This window comes from Sceloporus occidentalis, unplaced genomic scaffold (assembly GCF_023333645.1).
Source record: "Sceloporus occidentalis isolate IW3139 unplaced genomic scaffold, rSceOcc1.0.p SCAF_1, whole genome shotgun sequence".
Classification (NCBI taxonomy): Eukaryota; Metazoa; Chordata; class Lepidosauria; order Squamata; family Phrynosomatidae; genus Sceloporus; species Sceloporus occidentalis.
Window position 1 is genome coordinate 158,194,805 of NW_028316981.1, and position 23,099 is coordinate 158,217,903.

The window sequence follows — 23,099 nt, forward strand, 5'->3', positions numbered from 1 at the left end:
AAAAGTAAGTAAGTACTTTTCAACAACAGCTGAACCACACTCCTATAGCAGAACTTTGGAAACCAGTATGTCTAAACAGTAAAGAGAGAGTGGATTCTCCATTGTTTTTTTTTCCTTCTTTTCTTTTTTGATGAAGTTAACTGCTTGAAAGGTACAAATGTTCAGCACTGATGAGAATGACCCCAGGGTCACAGGGTACAGAGCAAGGCAATGGTGAGATACTTCCATCTGTTTCTCACTACCACCTGGTGATGCATTGCCAAGTAATTACATTCCTTTATATATATTTCTGTTGAAGAGGCAGGTATAAACCAACACCACTGCATGACAAAACCTCTATGTTTGTGCAACAGCCATGAAAGGCAGGACCTCAAAAAATGTTTCTTTGTGAGTGTGGCAAACCAGAAGCTGTAAAGTCTAATTGTGTTCAAGGCCAAAAGTCTGACTTGGTTTGCACCCCACAATCCTCAGCCTATTATGCATCTAGGCTTCATCAACGTTACCTTTCGGGTTAGAGGTACCTCTATCGGCACTGGGATGACTTCTGCCAGCAAACAGCCATAAAATGCCACCATGAACATGACAGGGTCATTGTTGGGATAAACAAGGGCTACCTGTGATTCACAGAAATATTAAGTTAGATAAACAAGAAGAAACAGCATTCACATTTGGACCATTTCACCTGAAAAAAACACGAGGCTGTCTTAACTCAGGAAAGAAAATGATCAGTTTATGAGCTTACTGTAAGGTACATCATGAGCTGTAATTTTAAGAGAAAAACTTTTTTAGCATTTAACAGGGACAGCATTAATGCAGAGCCCATTCACTCACACCCTGCCACCAAATCATCACCCTCATTTTATCCCAAGGGAGCAGATGAAAGATCACTAAAGCTTCTTACTCTATCTCCAGGTTTCAGTACAGGCTCATTTTTGGTGCCCAATTTATTCAGTAGCGTATATGCCAGCTTCAAGCTTCTACTCCAAAGTTTACCTGGAAAGTAGAGAAAAGGCAATAGAGTTTAAATCACTCAGCCTGCAGCAGCACACACACATGCACATAGGCTACACTCTGTTCCAGAATATATGAAAGACCTTATCTCCCTATACAAGTCAGCCAAAGTGTTAAGATCAGCAGGGGAGGGCTTTCTCTGAGTCCCACCACCTTCACAGGCGTGGTTGGTGAAGACTGGGAAGAGAGCCTTCTCTGTAGCTGCTCCCAGATTGTGGAACTCCCTTTCACAGGAGATCAGGTTGGCCCCATAACTGCGCTATTTTCAGCAATTAAGCGAGGCAACAGAGTCTAGGAATATACAGCTGGTCTGGGATTCCTAGGAGAAGGAAAAGGAGGGTGCACTCCAGCTGTGTGCACACCCCTTTACTCCCCCCTCCCCCAAGCTGAGTCCAGCTGCTACTTTGTGGGGCCTTTTCACACTGTGCAGTTACAATGCTATGACTCCACTTTAACTGCCATGGCTCTGTGCTATAGAATCCTGAGATTTGTAGTTTTGATGAAGTACTAGAGGAGCACCCTGATTGAGATTTCTAAAGGCTTCTCCCTCTCAATTGCCAATCCCAAGATTCCACAAGATGGAGCCATGGCAGTTAAAATGGAATCACAGCACTCTAATTCTGTAGTGTAAATGGTCCTATGGTCTGAATCACTTCCCCTCTCTTTTTCTGTCCCAGCAGTAAGCAGCAGCCAGCTCTCCTAGGGCTTGACAGGTGCCAAGGGAGGTGGAAGAATAGGGAACTGAGAGGTTGGAGATACACTGCAAGGTTGGCTCTCAGCCACCGTGTGTTTATTTGTAGATAATATTTATATTGTGCATCTCAATCTTTATTGAGCTGCTATTATCTCTGATTGGTCAGCAAACAAATGTCAAAACACCTACAATATTTTTGTAAAAGAGCTTTTTGAAAAAAAGTACAACAGCAAAACAACTCTAAAACAGCTGCCTAGTAAAAAGCAAAATCCCATTATCACCCCAGGAAGCCAACATATTTGAGTGGTATCTGAATAGCATCAATAAGGACTAACTAAATAAATGTAGGAGGACATTCGACATATGACATCACAACCAAAAAGGTTCTCTCCTTAGTCACTATCCACCATGTCTCAGAAAGTGGAGGTGCTATTAATTGGGCCTTACATGGAGATCTTAAAGATTGGTGTAAACTTAACAAAATATTCCATTCATTCAAAGAAGCACTACAAATTGGGAACCGAAAGTCTTTTTAGTTATTTGGGATTATATATTGCAGAGACATAGTGACAACCAGGTTCAGGAACTATGCAGGAATGCAGGCTGTGAAATGTCATCACTACTTCTGTTATTGCTTCTGATCGTAGAGCCAGGAAAGAAACCAATACTGTTTATTTTCGTTCACTAAGGCCCACTCTACATGTAAAATCAAGATTTTTGACTTTCAAGTCTGGAGAAAAAAAAAAGACAGTTCTGTGCCCTTAAATCAAATGCCAGTTATAACAGAACTCCCATGTAGGGTTGTCTGAAGACAATGAAATGTATACATCTTAGGAGACTGTCACTGTGAATGTATTTCCACATCAGCATATAATTTGTAATGGGCTCAGAACTTAAATAACATTAGCTTTCTCTGGATAAAATTTCTCACATCTGAGGCTGCAAAAACAGTATTTAGCACATAGGCATAGTCTGTATTGAAACCTCACAAGGGTGCTACTGAGTAAGATTTCCAGTGACTAGGAAGCAGGACTTGCCTGACTGCTTGGCTTGCTATGATTCGCTGAAACAAAAATAAATTAAACAAAATATAGGCAAACTCAGAAAAGGTTTCAACTTGCCTTGGAAGGCAATTTGATTTATTTTAAACTACAAACAGCCCTCAAAATAGTCCTCTACATATGAATAATTTTCTTTTATAGCTCCCTAAAGAATTATAAAAAGAAGCTATTTATACAATATATGTCAATTCACAGACTCATTCAAGCTTATTCTAGAACTCTTGTGAGTCTGGAAGTTGGCAATGAAGTGGTTCACCTGCCATATTTCATTATGTGCAACAGTTCACCAGCAGGCATACACAATCTCTTTAATTGCTAAATTCTCCCATTATATATGTGGTGTGTTCTGTGTCTACAGTCTCAGTGTAAATACATTTCTTTCTTTTATCCTTGTAGAGTTTCAGTAAGACTGAAAATATTTTCATTTTGCACATGAGACAATAGGCTGGACAGCCTAAGTCAAGCCTTCTTCAGAATTCTGACTGATTTGGAAAGAGCAAGGCTGTGCTTGCACCCTGTCCAACCGCTTTCACCTAGTTCCTCCTGCCAACTGTTCATGAATTATGATTCTGTCTTGTTAGGAGTGGAACAAGCCAGGGAACCCTGTTCAGATCTAATGCTAAAAATATGAGATAAAGAGGTTCCCTGCTTTATTAAGCTGATTCCATTTCAAGGAAAAGCCAAGCAGAAGTAATCAAACAAAATGCAAAGACATGCCTGCTCATTCCCAATAAATTTGAATTCTGAAGAATTCTGGATTATCACTGTATCCTATCAAGATAATACACTCATATACAAAACCAGAATATTAAGTATTTCTGTCTCTGAGACTTTGCAAGAATTAAAAAAATATGTTTTCACCCCAGCAGCACACTTACTCATTCCTCACAAGCCAGAATTTTCATGTGTTGTTATATTTCAAAATGCCCAATTATATATAATAAATTCCCAAGATGGTACACGCACAAGATGTGCAAACCAAGCCCAACCAAGGATCAAATCTTGCAACATTCTACAGTGAACAATGCATCTATCCTGTTTGTCCTTGATCCGCTTGCTATGTTTTTGTGCACCCTTATTTGCATTGCAGAGCAGAGCAGAATTAATGGAGAATTTGCTATTGCTCCTATTGAAACCAAATGGGGACAACTAACAAGACCAAGACACTCACCATATGTCAGGGTGTAAACAGGCTTCCCAGTAACGTCCAGGGCTGTCAAACAGGGGCATTTGGACTGTGTTGTTCCCCAGCGCTGCAGAGCTGCTTCTAAAGCAGGGGGCCAATTGCAAACTACTCCCAGGGGCTCTCCCTTGACAGGCGTCATCTGACGTCCCTCTGGCCTTGGCTGATTTGGGTCTGGCTGTGGAACTGCAAAGAAAACACCACCATATCAACTTAGAATCACTCACAAAAAGATGAATGGGGTAGAAGGGAGCGAAACAAACTCTGCATTACTGATGCAAGGGATTCCCTCATTTTCCCCCCTGGGAATCTTTTTTTAGAAATCAGGGCTTTGAGATCCATTTTTAAAAGGTCAAAGCAATTTGAATGTTTCTGTTGCTAAGGAGAGATGCTTCCCAGTCAGAGACAGGAAAACTGTGTGCTTTCAAACACAGAGCTGAAGATCTTAACTTGATTGTGCTTGGAAGAAACCTGTTATTACTACTGCTACTACTATGCAATTACAAAGCATCAACCAGTGCTAGGTACCACACAGAATACAGAAGTGTCTGTCTCTGACCAGAAAGCATAACATCTCAGAAAGGGAAGACAAGGCAGATCTAAAGGACTGCAATGAAGCTTGGATTTTAAAGAATAGGAAGGAACACTGGCCCAAGAAAAAACTTGTAAATGGGATTTTGAGAAGTTATATTAACAGTTTGGCAGACAAAACAAAAGCTACTCCAGGCATAGGGCAGAAATGTTTATACTGGGTGTAGTTTATGGGAACAAAGAAGTCAAAGAACACAGCCATTTGTACAAGCAGGGAAAGAAAATCAATTGGTGATTTTTAAAAAGAGGATTTCACTTAAATCCAGGAGAAAGAAATCAAATCCAGATGGTTGGGACTAAATAGTAATTTGCACTATAGGATGAATATAGTGTTGTGAAGCTACCTAGCTAGTAGTTTTGTACATCTGCTGTATACTGGACTGTGGAAGAAAAGGGTTAGAAATCCCTTTTAGTCTGGCAGAATCAGAGTCAGCCTGACTGCACAAGCAAACCCCAAGCAGTCACTTGGGGGAAAAGAGAATGTTAGAGGTACTAGTAAAACAACATGTAATCCAAAAAGGTCTTTCCCTGCTCCATTCAGCTTCATGCAGTGTTGCTGAGGAAGGTGTGACATAACTCTTGGAACATAAAAATAACTATAGCTTTTTGTGGATTTTTCGGGCTATGCCAGCTACAGATGCTGGTGAAATCTCAGGAATAAACTCTTCCAGAACATGGCCACATAGCCCAAAAAACCTACAAAAAAACTATGGATGCCAGCCGTGAAAGCCTTTGACTTCACATAAAAAACAACTGCTTGTGCAAAGAAGTCTCCTAGATCAAGTTCAAGTAGAACAATTCAAATATGCAATTTCCTGCTCATATTTCAATAGCACACTGTTCTGGAGGGAGATGGCAAAAACGCTCACAGGAAGCAGCAATTAAAATTTAGTGTTCTTAGTAAATTTCTTCTTTGAGATCACATAGTGTCATAAGTCAGCACAGTTTGACCAATGAAGACATGGTGGATCCTTAACTAAGCAGGAGGAGCTGTCACCTTTTTGAGATTTTTTTAAAAAAAAAATCCTGGTGACCTTGCAGGGGGAAGCAGTTCTCTATTCCACATGTACATGTTTACAGAAAAAGCAAGCAGTCAGGAGGCAGCAAGCACTTGGGTTTTTCAAAACAGGAGCTAAGCAATAAGACCCTACTTGCTTTCAAAACTATTTTGATCTGATAACCCAATTTAAATAGATGTTAAACATGTGAGAGTGGGAGGATCCTTTATTAATTACTAAATCTTAGCTTTGCAAAGAAAACTTCAAACCCATGCAACAGCACCATAAGACAAAATACACCCTCCCACACACACTGCACAGTTATAATATTTTAATGCCACTTTAACTTCCATGGCTGCATCCTACAGAATCCTGTGATTGGTAGTTGGGTGAGGTACTTGGAATTCTTTGCAAGAGAATTCTAAATCCTTCATGAAACTATAAATCCCTGGATTACATAGGATGGAACCATAACAAGTAAAGTGATTTCAAAATGATACAACTGTGTAGTGTGACTATTTTATGTTAATCACAATAAAACTGGTGACAAAAATACCCAACCCAGATACCTTCCACAATTTCTTCAAAATCATCCACAAAGAACTCCTTCAGGGGTGGCCGTTTGGGTCTCTTCAGCGTATTGAGCAGCTGCTGAATTTTCGTGGAGACTCTGCTACTTACAGGGACACCTGTAGTGAGGGAAATTAGTTCTGTTGACAAGGGACAGGTCAGTTGTGGGCAAGTGCCATTATATATTGTTTTAGATTGTATGCCGCTTGGCAGGGTTTTATTCTTTTTTCTTATTTTATTTGATCCATATTATGTAAAGCACTGTGCAAACTTTACAGCACTCTATAAATAAATGTTAATAATAATATAAAGGGCCATAAGAATCATAGTCTCCCAGGTGAACCAAGCTGTCATATTTACTGCAAAAATTCTAGGGATCAAGCCCAAATATAGCAGGGGTGGGGAACATATAGTCCTCCAGATGTTGGACTGTAATTTCCATCATCCCTAACCAGCACAGCCAATGGTGAAGGATGATGAGCAGACCAACTCCATATGTTCCCCATCTCTGGAATGTCAAGCATTGATTGAATATGGAATATTAAACATAGTAAGCCAGAATTGGATTGTTAGTTAAGAGATTATTTTCTCCCTATTCAAAGCTATTTCTGACATTTGTGCAACACAAACTATGTAAGTTAATCGTCTCAGGCTACCAAAGTCCTTTCTTTCTGTCTAGGAATTAAATAAATAGAGTGTTAGTTTAGTACATTTCAGGTAGTAATTACTGTTTGAGGGGCAATGACTGGCTTTCATGTGCATATGTGCCTTCAAGTCACCTGTCAATTTATGATGGCCCCATGGATTTCATACAATTGTCTTAGGCAAGGAATACTCAAAAGTAGTTTTACCAGTCCCTTCCTCTGAAATATAGCTTAAAGGTAAAGGTATTCCCCTTTAACAAGGTTGTCAAGTTGTAGATGACTATAGGGGGTGGTGCTGATCTGCATTACTAAGCAGAAGAGCCAGTTTTGTCAAAGATAACTCTGTGATCATGTAGCCATCATGACTGCACTGAACACTGTTACCTTCCCACCGAAGTGTTGCCTATTTATCTACTTGCATTTGTACATACTTTTGAATTGCTGGGTTGGCAGAAGCTGGGACTAGTGACAGGAGCTCACTCCATCATGCGGCACTTGGACCTTGAACTGCCCATCTTGCCATCATCAGAGTTAGTGTCTTAACTGCTGAGCCACTGCGTATACAGCTTACACACAGCATATATAGCTTACAGCACCCAATATTTATTGGATGTCTCTTGTCCAAGTACTAACCAGGTTGACCCTGCTTCCAAGATCTGACAGGATCAGGTGCTTTTACTGGCTTAGGTGGTTACAAATTATGCAGGCTTGCTTAGGACCCTCTTTCCAGCACTCTTGTACAGTTGACCACCAGAGGGTGCTAGGCGAACTCTTACAGACTCAAGCTAAGCAGTTCATCCTCAAGGTTATTTTAGCAGCAAAGACTTACAGTCACCACAGCTGGGTGCTTTTCCTCCTGTGTACAGGCAAATTCTAGCACAGCAGGCATTTTAAAAGTGAAAAGATCTGTGCTTAGTACATTATCCAAGTTTGAGTTTTTTAAAAAACACACATACACTGAAAACAGTGCTAACAACAAATGAGACAGAAGTCTCTTCTCCAGGGATGGAAATATAGCTCAAAAAACAGGCAATGTCAACAGTCTCCCTGCTTCCAAACACTAGCTTTTAAAATCAAATCTCAGGGTAACTCAGCTGCAGAGTCCCTCTAAATTCTGCGTAAAAACAAAAATCAAAATCAAAATTCACCAACCAAAATGGTTAATGCAAATTTCCAGCTAAGTAGTAACAGTTGGTCTAAGCCAGTTTGGCAGCAAGATGTGCATAACTTAGCTGAAGAATTCACACTTTCTAAAAACAGCAATAAGGGAAAGCGACTAGGGTGGTGCTATGGCAAGCATAGATCTCACAGGGCAAACAAAGGCAACTTGTGGGAGGACAGCTGCTAGAAAAAGATATTCTGTGCTTCTTGTTCTGCCATCTGACACTATACAACCAAGAAGCTCATGTTATATACATTACGGAGCCTGAAAATACTGTGATTAAATAACAGCAAAGAGGGTGGCCTCTACCTATCAAATATGGAAGCAGGTAGAGACTCGTGTCCAAAAAATGTAAGGTACACATTGCCTATAAAATCCAGTGCTTCACAGACATTTAACATCCCATGTGTGTGCATGTGCCTTTAAGTCACCTGTCAACTTATGAATTTCCTAGAGTTTTCTTAGGCAAGGAATTCTCAACATCTGGGGGAACTGGTGGTTTTGCCAGTTCCTTCTTCTGAAATACAGCCTACAACACCTGTTACTCGTTGGTGGTCTCCCATCCAAGTACTGGCCAGGGCTGACCCCACTTAACTTCCAAGATCAGATGGGATCTGATGCTTTATGGGTATTTGGGCCAATCATTCCTTAGTAAGATCTGCATAAAAAAACCATGGGGACCCATGTCACTAGGACCATGTGCTTGTTTCAGGGAGGCTGCCTTTCGCTCTTCAGGATGGAACAGTCTTTGCAATCCATGTTTTTCATGGAGGCAAAGCAGAGAAGCAGCAGGAAACAGGGCAGCAGGAAAGAAGGGGAGGCCTGGGTGGGATAACACAACACAAGTGACAGGACAAAACTACAAGAAGCAACTTCCTATTCATCCATCAGGAGGCAAAGGTCTGGTGTGGCAGTGGAGGTAGTCTATGGTTACTGGAAAAACGGAGAGCAGTGCAACTTTCCTGGCCCTGACTCAGCTTCTTACTTTACTGATTACAGAGGTACAACCAATTATTTCTGTCTACAAGCAATCAATAGTACACTAGATGTACAGGCTTTCATCCCACCAGGGGAAACATAATTAGATGCCCTTTTACAAAATTCCATTGCCCAACCTTAGCCTTTGGCCTCATTAGTCACAATTTCACAAAAAGGTAAACAAGAAAGGGTGTTTTCTGTGAAAGACAGTTGCCTGCTAATTGCTGTAATGGCAGACATTCACAATAGATAATATGAATCTTGCAATGTTTTGCATATAAACCACATTACTGCTATGCTCTATTGGGTTCCTTCCTATAGTGTGGATATGAAGATATACCATCAGCTGTGTCCATAAGGCTGGACCGGTTGGATGCTTTGTGCATGCCCTTCACTATTCCCGATGGAGGAAGATCAATAGCAGATGGGCGTGTGGAGGAAGCAGGTGTGGAGGTAGTTGCAGTAACATCTGGGGGAACTGAAAAATTTTCTGGAAAGAGGGGGGGGGGATGAGATTCAGGTTATTTCTTGCTTCAGATGGCCTAAAATGCAATTATTATAAGCATTCTGCTCTCATACAAAGACATCTATTTTTCGTCAATCATCTTGGCATAGATAGCATTAACAGAGAGAAGGAAGGTACCGTATAATGGGATTGATTCTTGACTTCCAGTTCCATGGCAGAGCCATGTGACAAATCCCATTCCTGTTCTGACCAAAGGTTATCTAGATTAATTCATCTGGATTTGGAATGCTCACTGTAAATCCCAAGGAAAGGAGAGGTGAAGTGGCCCTCTACACCACTATTATGGTCCATATCTCCTTCTACTCAAAGGATAAAAATATAACTGTTTTGTTCTTTTAACCTTGAAAAATATTATAAAAAAATAAAATAACTACTGCTGTATTTGGTGTCAGGAAATTCTTTTCATCTGTTATCCTGACAGGACAAAATAATGCAGTAAACCAACAAGGCCCCTTCCTTGTCCCTTTTGCAGACTTCCAGATTTTGAATATGTTTCCATATCACAGCAGAAAGAGAAGAACTCTGATAGATAGGTGAAATAACTATTCCAACCTACTGTAAAGCTTCTCCAAGGTTTTAATCAGATACTGCATATGTAACATTCTTTGTCCTCTCATGAACTTAAATTGTGAATTTCTGGATAAGCTGTTGGGAGGCTCATAATTTTCCTGGTATGGATGAATACATACACACTTGAGTTATTAAGTAATATAACCTTAACAGAGTTAAGGTTACTGGAAGAAAGCATTTTAGAGGCAGGGTGTGATGGAGCATATATGATTCTCTAACAATTGGAAGTCAAATATTCTATTTCCACAGGCAGCCCATGCTGTTAACAGCACGGATGTGGAAAAACTCAGCATACAAGTTCACTTACATTCATATACATACAGAAGACACATCAGTCAAAAGCTTAAACATATGATCAGTGAGTTTTAAGCACACCAATGTCAGTACTGTGTAAATGTAAAACCATTCAGAAGAAAAGAGTATTTATGAAAGTATCAGTCTGAGCAGTTCCCTAACTTTTTAAATCTGAAGTGGTTAACAGCTTCTGAACTTAGACATGTACTTTAATTTAAATAAGAAGTTTAAGGATGGTGTAGTCTCCAATAGACAGACAATGGGCATGATCAAATGTCACAATGACCCATGGTTTGTGTCAATCATGGTTTGTTGGTAGACGACCAAACACACATTGGCTTATCTTCCCCTTTTCTGCAGTCTTTCCTGCCATTTTTTTCCCAGTTCCTGTTTCAAGGCAGGCAGCTGGGGAACTACAAACCATGGCTTAAATGAACCAGAATTCAAAAGCTAACAACAAAACATGGATCAGATTGTGGTCTGTGACTTGTCTCTAACTTGCTTCCTTGCTGCCTCATCTTGTTGGCAGAGGCGGGTAAGCACATTACAGCAAGCCAGATTTAAAGAAACCGTACCACAGCTTGTCATGATGGGCAGTGAAATGTACAAAACAGAAAGCCTCTGTTCAAAACAGCAGGGCAGGATTTCCACTATTGTACATCTCCAAAGAAACAATCTCTCCAGTCTAAGTCCAGAGGGTTTGCCTGACCAGTGTTATCAAATACCTGAATTTTGTCTAAGGGCCTGCTCTTGCTTATTGTGCAGAAGCCACAGCAAAAGCCTCAGTAAATGCCAAGCTCTGATCAGGTTAGCCTGTGGTGATGCAGTTACTGTATTTCTGACTGCCACTCACTGAATTCAGTCTTAATCAATCCATACTGAATTTGGATCACAGTGGTTGAAAGCACATGGCAACTTTGATAAAGTGAAAGTCAATGAAAGTAGAGGGTTTTTTCACATGGCCACCTGGTGGTGGTGTGAAAGCAAGCCCTCAAAAAAGGTCTAGGGGCTGTCCCTACCTCAAAGCTAGCTTGGGAACCTTGGTAATGAATGCTGACAACATGGTTACTAAGTGGCTGTTTTAGCCCTTCACTCCATTCAAGTGCCTTCTTGCCTTGTGCTCATCCAGTTTAGATAAATACAGTTCAGATGTACTTTTCTGAGTCTGTCCATGGCTACATATTTAAAATGTGCAAATACCCTAAAAAATTTAGAGGACCCCTTTAGTCTGTATAATGTAAGTTGTACAGTCTATCTTTGTCTCTTTGCTGAAAATGCTATTCTAAGATTGAAAACATTGCTTTTAATTTAACTGTACTTAATATTCCCAAGGCTTTACATACAAGAAAGAGAGGCATTTTATAGCATCAATTTGACGTTAGCTGCCCAGCAACTGAATCACTGGCAGTTCTAATTTGAGAGCATGTTTCACCACTGCTTTAACGAGAATGTCTTTGTTTGGAGAAAGCATTATGTATGCTGATAGAATTTTAAATAGGTAAGTCTCCCAAGTTTTCCATTTTAGAAAGTAAGTTGCATCCCAATAAAAGACAAAGACACCAGCAACATACAGGTTAAAAGAAAGAAAAAGAAGCAGTTAAGAGACACCAAACATCTACACACTGCTTGCCTCAAACCAATTAAGCCAAAGCAGGGAGAGCACATAGAGACACAGCTATCCCCTTGGGATGCAGCTGTATCCTTTGGAGCACATTACACAAGAAAACACATACAATGGAGCCAAACAAATCCTACCAAATAAATAAGTCAATCCATACCGCAGCACCAGCAGCAGGGAGCACCTCAGAGCATCAAAAAAACTGAGTGTGGGGGTATCCAGATCTTTAAATTCCCCAAAAAATACATACTGGGCTGGGAAAATGGTTCAGGCCTTGAAAAAGCTATATGACATTTTACCAGGGAGGAGGCAGGAGAATGGGAATTCTTGGTATACTTGTCAGGAGGACTTCTAAAAAGGGGATTTGGCTCATTGTGTAATATAAGAAGAGTGTGATCTCTTCCAGGTAACAAGGTAGTAAGGTTTTCTAAAGCTGGTTCTTTCTCCTCCAGCTTTTGCTAGTTAGGCAATTATTTAGAAGGCTGCAAAAGTTCATTATAGCTTTTGTTAGATATCAACTTAAAGAAGCTGGGCAATCTTTCTAAATGGTTAGTCATACACCTGTGGCACAGGACAGGCAGGCTACAGCAATTTTTGCTTCCGCTCACTCAGGGTGAAATCTCCTAGGGGAAATAGCAACTACAAGCATAAGCAACAACAATAGGCATGAAGATAAGTGCCAGGCTACTGTGCACATCTCTCATGGCAATTATGTCCTTACAATTCTCACTCTATTCTTTCTTCCTCTGTCTATGTGTGTACCAAAGGGCTTTCTTTCTCCTAGGTGTATGCCTCCAAGTTTTTGGACTATACTCACCATTGGTCAATATCTACTTAAAGTGAGCAATGTTTGAAAATAATTTGGCCTTTGATATTGGCAGTTTTCTAAATGTTTTACTGGGAGAAAGAAAGACAATGAGTTGCAGCACTTTTAGTTTTTCTTTCCACCCCACCCACAGCTCCTACCTATTCGAGTATTGGCAAATACATCAGCTAGTGACCCACTGGTCCCTTTGCCTTCTCCATGGGATAGTGTAGAAGATGCTGATGAAGATGTGGATGACCCCTGAATAGATCGGTTGATCCATGACTCAGCATTCTGTAAGCTCTGATGCAATGCAGCAGATAGAGCAGCCTGGCGCCTGAGCGACCCTTCATCTTCGGACGCAGAAGACGTGTCTGTGTGGGATCAGAAAAGGGAAGCACACAGCACTTAACATGCTCTCTATGCAACCAAGGAAACACTGGCAAAGGCTCCGTACCACCCAAGGCAGAGTGTGTTCAAACATGGGCTCAATATGGAAGGAAATGTAGAAGCAAGAACCTGTCCCCACCCCCAACCTGAACCAGCTTTTCCCAGCATTCAAAGGAAAAGCCGGCAAGAAGAGTCAGAACCCAGGGAGACAGTGATCCACCCACCACCCACTCCTTGCAGTTAGGAATGCCCTTGTGAGGTCACAACCCTGCTTTTTGCATGCTATGGAACCTGGCTGCAGTTTTCCTCAGTCACCAGCAATTCTGAAATGGAAAACGTTAGAATTAACCCACCTCCAAAGAGAGTGTTGGGAATCAGTGTTATGAGAAATGGTCTATGTTCTGCAATCAATGCTTTGCAGGAGGACACAGATAAAAAGATAACTTCTTCTTTACAGTGACCGAGGCTGTCGTGTGTGTATACTCTTTATCACAATTCTCCCCTCCTTCCCCCCACCTCCTGCATCACCCTCCCCTGTACAGAGGAAATCAGCACCAGCAGAACAGACTCCTGGCCTTATTGGGGACTGTGAATGTCACAAATAAGGAGTGACTGCAAGAAATCTTCAACTATCCACAGTACTGCTGATATCAAGCAATTTCACGTATATAGACCCATGCCCGTGTGTTTATGCACATATGTATGTATGTTTGTATGTAAACACTACTTGACTTGTCTTTTAACTTTTTAGTGCTCTGGGCATGATAAAGTCACCTACAACTGTAGTATTCAATTACCTGTAGTATGCAATACCTGCAGAAAGTATGCAATTTGTCTTGAACTTGGAACAAGACAAAACCAAGCAAGGAATATCCATTAATCTATTTGTCAAATCTGGGGAACACCAAGATTAAAGTTATGATAAAAGTTAAATCATTTTAATTTTGTTAACATTTATTTGTAAATAATTCATTCTCAGCACACTACTGATTTCCATGATATCACAGAACTGGGATACATATGGACACAGACTGTTAAGGTGGCAGTCATTTGATCCATAGTCAGCATCACTGTACTGCCCCATGTGAAAACAAAAATAGTTTTTAAATAAAATGGGTGTCACTGGTTCCTGCTCCCCTCAGCACAGATGGGGAAGCAACAACTTAGCCAGATACAACTATCTCACAGCAATGCCAAAAACAGCTTTTATGATCTCTTTCACACTCTGCAACATCACAAATCCATAGGGAATAAAGGGAGAAATGGGTGATGCTGTCTGCTTCTTCCCACATCAAGAAGCAAGAAAATTTGTTTGAATACACAGATATTTAACAGGAAACATAACTATTATATTTTTTAAAATGCAAAGATTAGAAAAGCAAAGGTTGGGTAACACAATCATATCAAAAAGTTTAAAGTGATCTGTCAGCACCTGAGCATGAAAAATAAACCTTCCTCCAACCATCAATAGTTTTGCAGCGACCTTTGAATACAGGAGCCTTTGGCAAATATACTATTGGGTCCATAGCTCTTCAGTAGATGATCACAACTCATCCATCTGAACTCAGCACTGTTTGTTCTGATTTTCATCAGCAGCACAAGGGGGCTTTTTCCTTCCTTCCTGACCAAGAAGGGGGGGGGGGGCTGAATGTTGACCTTCTGTATGAAAAGTCACACCCTCCGTCCCAAAGTCAATCAAAAGGCTGGGCATTTCTTGAAACAGCAGCATGGCTGCAAAAACACTGACAGAGAATTTTGAATAGGTCTGATAATTCAAGATACTTTGCCATCTATAACAGGGTTGGAATTCTGCAGCTCATAAGTGATCCATCAAGGATCCCAGTTAGGCCCCTGGACACCCCGGACCTCTCCACTGCTGAAAGATATTGATTCCAAAATGAAAAACTGCACCAAAAGGAGGAATCTTTTGAGGGGGCTTTCCCTGCAACTAAAAATTAACATTTTTTTAAAATTGACAGATGAAGCCTATAGGAGTCTGAAAAATAAAGTGGGTCCATCTCAAACTACAGTAATCTAAATGGGACTGCCAGAATTCCCATGTAAATATTCATTTTTAACAAGTTCTGGACAGTCACTGTGGGAAAGCAGTTGCCCTATCAAGATTCCCAAGAAAAGCCATGTATAGCGCGCCCACGTATAACGCAGGCGTGCTGTACTTGTGTTGTTCGGCTGTCAAGCAAGGAGTGCCCATTCGTCTCCATGAAGATTTTTCTTACTTGTAAATAGTCAAAAGGTGCATTAGATAGAAGCTCATCCTGCTGTTTTAGCAGCTGGAGAAAGAATGTACACAAATCTGCAGGCATCTCCAATGAGTCTTTGAGGACAGGATATGTACTAGAGAGAGAGAGTGATGAGACATAATTGAACTTAATGAATTTTCCAAGTCATGCTCTTTAAAGTAGAAGAAATATTCATTAATCTCTTCAGATTAGGCAGTTAGTTATCACAAGGAAAAGAAGACTACCTGATTGTTTTCATGTAAACCTCATGCGACACTATTGGAAGGAAGGAAATGGCAGGACAGAGATAAACATTTTTATTTTCTCATCCTGTGTCTTAAGTGCAGTATGAACACAGGCTGGCTCTCCTTCACCTTTCTTCCTCTGTCTCCTGCAATGAGCTACCAAAACAGGTGGAAGAATGACCTTGTTCCCTATCCTCTTCAACCCCTTAGCATGGGCTTTCCACTTTTGCAAGTGGGATGCGTGTTATAAACTGGTATTGATCCCTGAATTAAACATGTGCTAGGCACCAATTCTTTGCAGGAGCATTTGCTGGGCGGAAGCAGGGTGAATTTGAAAGCCAATTTCAGCCCACTCATCCCAGATCCCACCATAGACCACATACACTCTTCGACCATCAAAACAACTATAAAACACATTTTTGGTGCTAAAACAGGGACCACAGGAAACACATAGTGTTTTTTTAAAGCTCAAAAATGCAATTCATGCAACTGAATTCAAGGGAAAGGACTGTATGTACCCCATGGGTTATTGCTACTTGGGAATTTGTTTCAGTTTCATTTTGCCTTCCATTACCTACAAGCACACAGCTGAAGTGATATATGTCCTTTTTCACTGGCAAGTTGGTCAGATGGGAACAGGGAAGGGACTGCCAGAGAGTAGGCCCTTATTGTTCCCTGCCATCCATCATCTCTAAACATCCATCATCACTAGGGGTGTGTGTTGCCCATAACAGATGACACCCGGTCTCTTGGCTTGCTGCGGGGGTGGTAATCTCACAAGGATACCTTTGCCACTATGGCAAAGGAGATGGCTGAGTGCCCCTTTGCCAGCTTGCCACAGTGGAGGCTTCCTCATGAGGAGACTTCCACCATCATGGGAAAGGAGAAGTCTGATTGCACCCTTCTGACCGCTACTGTCCCCCTCCCCAGTAACAGCAGGGAGTCATTGCTGAATGCTCACAATGCAGCTGAACTTAAGCTGAGGAGCTGAAGCCAAATAACACTATCAGAAATGAACCATGTGTTTTCCTCCTGTGTTTAGGGCAATGGACATAGCAAGGTAGCTCCTTTTAACCAAATGTAAGTAAGGGCCAAAACAGACCAGCCCAAAGGGGCAGTGTGACACCCCCTGAAAGAGCCAGGTGGGTGCAGCGACAACTACATGTCGCAGCCCCACTTCGGCTTTTTTCTGGCACGAAAAGGGGCAGCAAAATGCCACTCCTTTTTGCAACAGAAAAAGAGTGGCTTTTCCGCTGCAGCAGAGCCTTTTCTGAACTCCTGTGGCGTATGAACACTGTGTTGCCAGAGCACAGCAATGCTGCCTGCCATCTGGTTGGGCAGGCAGCATGATGCCGGCTTTGGGGCAGCGTGGGGGCATGCATCGTCCATAACCCATGCCCCCAGGAAGCTGGCGTATTGTGCCAGTCTGTACCAGCCCTACATTTAGTTGATGAACAAGGAACAACCCAAGGTAACCCACTGTGAAAGATAGCTGAGTCAGAATCTGAACCTAAGCCTCCAGGATTTAAACCAGTTCACCTCACTAATATGACATGCACCTTCAGGTGATGAACCAGGATATACAGTACTAGCCCAAATGCATCTTAGTTCTCAGTTCTGACACTAAAAACCAATGTCCTAGCAAACTGGACTGTATGTGAGCTGATATATTGAGGTGGCAGAAAAACTGATTAACGGGGGCAACAAAAAAACGTAGGATCACTCCCTTCTTTGCTAACATGTAAGAACTGCATGCAGAGGAGGTATTCTTGATTTTGGGAGCACATTTATCTTCTAGCATGTTAAAACCACCTCTGTTCACCACTCAGCTGGTGAGACACAAATAAAAAATGCTTTGTGCTCTCATTTGACTTCTTGACAGGCATTTAATAGACATTTTCCAGTCATGTGACCCAGATTTGTCCAGACCATCTCTCACAGAAAAGATGGGGGGGGGGGGGAGACGGATGGATGGGTGCTTAAATGGAACACCACAATTAATGCAACCATCAAGAATAAATGCTTGATATTTTTCACTATGCAAAAGTGAAGTTATAGATCTTAAGCTCCAAGGCAGCTAAAAAGCCTTTGCAAAGTTAATTCTACAGTATATGCATCTTTTGCAGGATTATATAACCCAGTTACTAAAAAAAGAGGCCATATAAATAATTAAAACTTGAAACAGTTAGTGCTACAGAGGGAACATAGGGCTGGCAAAGAGAATATATTGCTGGACATAAAAATGCATCTCTCTTAAAAAAAAAAGTTATCAAGCTAGACAAGACCAAACCAATAAATGGTTAGGAAGATACTTGACTCATTAAGAGCATCCTGCACTAAATGATTTTTAGTAGGCTCCAAAGCATTCAAATCACTGGGTGGGGATCATTCCATATCTGATCAGCACTCCTAGTGCTGTGGGCAAAACATGGAAAGATAAATCCAAGTTACTGTAGGGACTATAACTATATGATAACTAAATAAGGAATGTATCTACACTCATCAAGCTGATTTCTAAGACCTTTTACTAACATCTTAATCCTACTCTAGACTATCATTTGCATGAAATAAATGATTCAGTACCAAAAGTGATTCTCAAATTCAAAAGCATCTGTGGAAGTAGACCAAGTCTATGAAAACTTATACTACAATTTCTTTTCTTTTGCTCAGTTAGTCTCAAAGGTGCTACATGGTCCTTTTGCATACTCAAATTCCCTGTTATAAATACCATATCACTACAGCTCATAGGTTGTTTTAAAAATCATCTTCTATAGCTGCAACCCTTCTGACTCAGTTTGTGCTTCTATTCCTGTCTGGAATATTGAAGACATTCTTGCAGAGTCTGGTCTAAATCCAACTATTAATCCCAATTGAAGTAGGCCCACTGACTCAATGCAAACTCAGGAACTCAATACTTACGTAAAATCTATTGAATCAATGGGTCAACCAGAGCTGGGACAAACAATCAGTGCTAAGCTCTTAATTTGATTCTGCACCATGATGGCCAACTTTGGGAGAATGGCAATGAGTGTAAGGGATTCATTAAAGCAATGCAGCTTGTTCATTACCAGCTATCTCTGTGTTACAGCAGTTAAGGCATCCGGTTAGAATATAAAAGATCTGTGATCTAGACCTCAATTGACCATGAAACTCACAGACTCATCTTGGGGCAGTTTCTTTCTCTCACTTGGACATCCTATCTCAGGTAGGGAGGAGGAGAGCCATGTATGTTGCCTTGAGCTTATTGAAGAAAAGGTAGGATTTAAATCTTAGTATCAGTGGTAAAAAAAATAAATGCATCTGTTCTGGCAAAGAAGATCAAAAGAAGCCCCTGTGAACCACATACTGATGTTTGCACAATTGATAATTGCAGAAATTGTTTTTAAGGTTCTGCAGTAGTCTTTTAAAGTTCTTCATCAAAGAAAGCTTTATTTCTGAACAGTCATATAAACCCGTGTGTCCAGCCCACAACCAACACAAATTACACATCCAGTTGGGACTGAAAAGATCAAGATCAATTATTCTCAGTGTCTTGAATCAGACATGATGGGCTCCTATTGTTTTCCACTAGGGGAATGAACTGTAGCAAGCTTGCGTGCTCTTCCTTCTCCATTCTCAAAGCCACAAGGAATTGATCCATTTGATTTTAAATCAACCACAGTTCCCTGTGGTGTATGAACTTGGAGAAGTATAGTTTATTTAAGAATGGTAGCAAAATAACCTTAGATCTAAAACTATGGTTTGAGTCTCTCTTGTTTTCATTAGTCATACCTGAGTTCCCAGTCCCCTGAATTCAGACATCACAGAGAAATGTGGCTAGTTTAAATCCAAAGGTTCTCATCTCCATGACTGAGAAAGAGGCCAAATAGACACAGGAAGAGGGCACAAACCAAAGGATCCTGTTATCTCATTCAGGTTGGTCTCTGGGAATCACCACTGTCCTGACTTTTTATTGTTTGTGCTGCAGGCTGCATTATTCTAAAGAAAATGTAAACTTCGCTACATACATGCATAGCGGAGGGAGAGGGGGAGAGAAATTAAGAGATGGGAAAAATGTTCTGTGGATTTCTATCCTTATTGTGCATATGGCTGTTTGCTGATGGCCTAGTCCACATGACTGAGTAATATCTAAGCACACAAAGGACCCCTACAAATGGAGGCGGTGAAGTAATATAACCTCATGACATTAGGGAATGAATTCAGCCTCACATAGAGAAATGAGATGACAGTAATTCGACCCTCTGGAAGAATCTGAATGTCTATACAATTAGGTCACACACCGAGGAACTTGGAAACCCTCAAACTGTGCTAAATGCTGTAAACATTGCCCATCCCCCCCAGCCCCAATATGCTGCCTTTTACTTTTGTTCTAAAGAAAGAGACAACATTAAGGTTCATCAACCACTCTCACTGAGGCTTGTCGTGTTGTTGTTGTAAGGTATTTAACATGTATAGGAATATCTATATCCAAAACATATGGGGTTTTAATGGAGGATGTTACTCCACCAGACCAAAATGGAATACTAGCTCATTCTGAATTCACACAGAGGAGAGGATTTGAAGGCAAGGGGCACCACAGGCAATAGGCCAGAACAATGAGTAGCGACAAAAGGACCAAGTGCTCTGTCTCCTAAGGGCAATTCCACACTTTATATATGTGTATCTTCTGTGGACCCACCATCATGTACTCTGCATCAAATACATAAAGCATGAACATCACACACAAATCTACATAACTCTTTAAGTCCTTGTTAATGCATATCTTAAAAAAACCAGATGTTTTAGGTACATGCTGATGAATATTTATTATCTATTTTTCATATTTTGCCACAGTAAATACTGGCATTAACACTGCTGTACACAATGCAAACAGATTTATTACACAAACCATGGAGCTGCATTTTAGAGCCTGATGGGTTTACTGTGGCAATAGCTCCCATGGGACGATAGGCTATATCCTCAGGTACAGATGTGCACTGAGAAAGTTGCAGGAATGTATTACTTATGGCAACACATCTCTCTAAATACAGTGAAGGACAGGGGCATCACTAGGGGGGCAGGGGAGTGGACCACACCAGGTGATGCCCTAATGGGTGTGTGACATCACTGATCCTCAAACATCTTTTGGCAGAAACTGTCTGTGGCATTCACCTGCGTCCCTTGAAAATGCTGGAGCTCAACAGAAAAGATGGTCTGAGTGGGGCAAGCCTTGATGAGAGGAGAAAGGAGAGGCCTCATGTTTTAATATTTTGTAATTTTCCGTGTTCACGTTTTTTTAAAAAAAATTAAAAATAAAAATAAAAATTATTTTAAAATTTTCTTTAAAAACGCCACATCTTACCAAATTTTCACTTTAAGCACATGAAACTACACACATGTAAATTTATATAAGATACTATAATTTAAAGGTAGAATTTCAATTTGGCTGGTTTTTAATTCACATTACATTCGTGATATATGGGTATTATGATTTACGAGTAACATTAGTACAAAAAACATTACTAGGGATTTTGTATGGTGTGATATGGGAGGAGGTCAATGGAAGGGGGTGATATCATAAGTTACCATAACACCAACTCTAGTGACGGCACTGCCAGAGGATAAACCAAATTAATATGCTTACCGATATTAAACAAAGATATCACAGCACATACATCTTAGTGCTAAATGCAGCATTAAACATAACAAAAAGCTGGAAAACTAAATGCAGTTCACAGCCAAGTAGGAAATCGTTACAGTGGTCCCTTTCTTTTTGTTCCATTCCGGACACACACACACACCCCACATAACAGAAATTCCGCATATGCTTGAGACCCATTAGAAGTAATGGGGCTCATGCTTGCGGCGACGCAGTGGTGCACATGTGCCATGGGTGCGTGTGCCATTGCTTATTCTGGTGCTGCTTTCAGTGTATGCTGAAAGCAGCGTATAATGCAGCCATGTATGATGCAGGCGCACTGTACTTTTTTTTTTTAAGACAGAATTACTCGTCTATAACAATCATCATCATCATCATCACCACCCCCGACCCTTTTCTCAGAACTGGGACTCAGAGCAGCTTCCAATATTAAAAAACAGTACAATTAAAGACTGTACAATTAAAAACATACATAACCCTTTTCCATCTTGTTTTTTTTTTTCTTATGACATTTAAGAGGATACAGATTGTGGAAATGGTTAATGACAAAATCTTTAAAAACTTGTAACAATGTAAAATTTAAAGAGAAGGGGAAGCTCATCTAAAAACTTGTACATGGCTTCAATTTAATGGAGAAGAATCTCCACTACCTAAATGCAACTTTTGCTTTAAAAACACGTTGCTCATGTGACAAGCAATCATGTCGTGAACACTTTGATTACCAGTAATCAACTATTCTGCTCTGGTTAGTTGACAAGTGCCATCCAAGATGAGCAAAAGCCCTAAGTAGACTTTCCTCTGCTGGGCTACTACTGGTTGTCACCACAGACAGAATTAACAGCTGGATGTCACTGTGAATTGTCACTAAATGCTATCTTTGCCTTTACAAATCTACCTACTTTTCAGTTATAGTGGTCCATGTGAAAGCAATTAATTTAAGCCCAAAGGGGCTCTAGAACTGGTGCCTGAAAAATATTATCCAATAGATGATTCACCTGTATCTCACCACTCAGTTATGCTCAAAGGAAGGAAAAGATCTGAAGTCACATCTTGCATTAACAAGCTAGACTTTAGCAACTAGAGGGGAATCAGGCAATATTTCTTCCTTGACTTCCAGGTTGAGCTAGCTTAGTCTTCTGATTTTGTAGGGGACAGAAGGAGTGTTGTGATGGCTGCAGAGTTCCTTCACTAGTTTATTTGTCTCTTGCCTTCCTACACCAGCAACTGCACATAAATTTAGTAATCTATAAAGCTACAGGAACACTAAATACAGGAAGGATTTCTTGTCCCTAGGGTCAATCCAAATTTGGCATTGTAGTGAAAGGAAATCAAATCCAGTATGGTTTCATTTTTTCCTTTAATGAGAAGAACATATCTGGAGGTTATATTTTTAGCATTGCCACAAACATACGTCACTTCATCATTGCTGCAGCCTGAGAAAGAAGGAAATTTACTCATTAGAAAAAACACCAGGATCTATAACACAGCCTTCTGAGTAGCTTGGTTAATTGGTGATTTCAGCATACAAACCAACATCTCAGAACAATCTCTTTATTAATAGAAATGCCCATAATAGCCATGTCATGACAAACCCAAGTTAATTTTTAAAAGATGGATGTCAAGGTGTGCTGTAGAATCTTAATTCTCACAAGGAAAAATCCTGAAAAATCCAATGGACTTTACTGTAGAAAGAGGGAGAGGAAAAATAAACTCTGCACACATTCAGAGGGGACTCCCTGCTTTGGTTTTTCTAAGGGTTAGAATTCAGACCTGACTTTCAAAACAAGTCCAGTTCTTGCACTGACAACTTGAAGTCAGAAGTGTTTTAATCCTCAGTGCCTGTATACAACAGTCTACTCCTCTTAAGATAAATTGTGGGTC

General features: G+C 40.6%; 1 protein-coding gene across 4 annotated transcripts in view; it reads right to left on the minus strand.

Annotated features, from left to right (window-relative positions):
• Positions 1–23,099, minus strand: part of LOC149322499 (disco-interacting protein 2 homolog B) — a 214,186-nt gene that overhangs the window by 39,373 nt on the left and 151,714 nt on the right. For 2 of the 4 annotated variants that reach the window (XM_089478758.1, XM_089478751.1), the window contains exons 5-10: positions 12,867–13,079; positions 9,233–9,382; positions 6,108–6,227; positions 3,938–4,135; positions 902–993; positions 504–614 (exon numbers count right to left, since the gene is read on the minus strand). In XM_089478758.1, the coding sequence (XP_089334884.1) occupies positions 504–614; positions 902–993; positions 3,938–4,135; positions 6,108–6,227; positions 9,233–9,382; positions 12,867–13,079 (884 nt within the window). The remainder of the gene's footprint in view (positions 1–503; positions 615–901; positions 994–3,937; positions 4,136–6,107; positions 6,228–9,232; positions 9,383–12,866; positions 13,080–23,099) is intronic. The other 2 variants (XM_089478776.1, XM_089478767.1) reach the window with 2 other exon arrangements.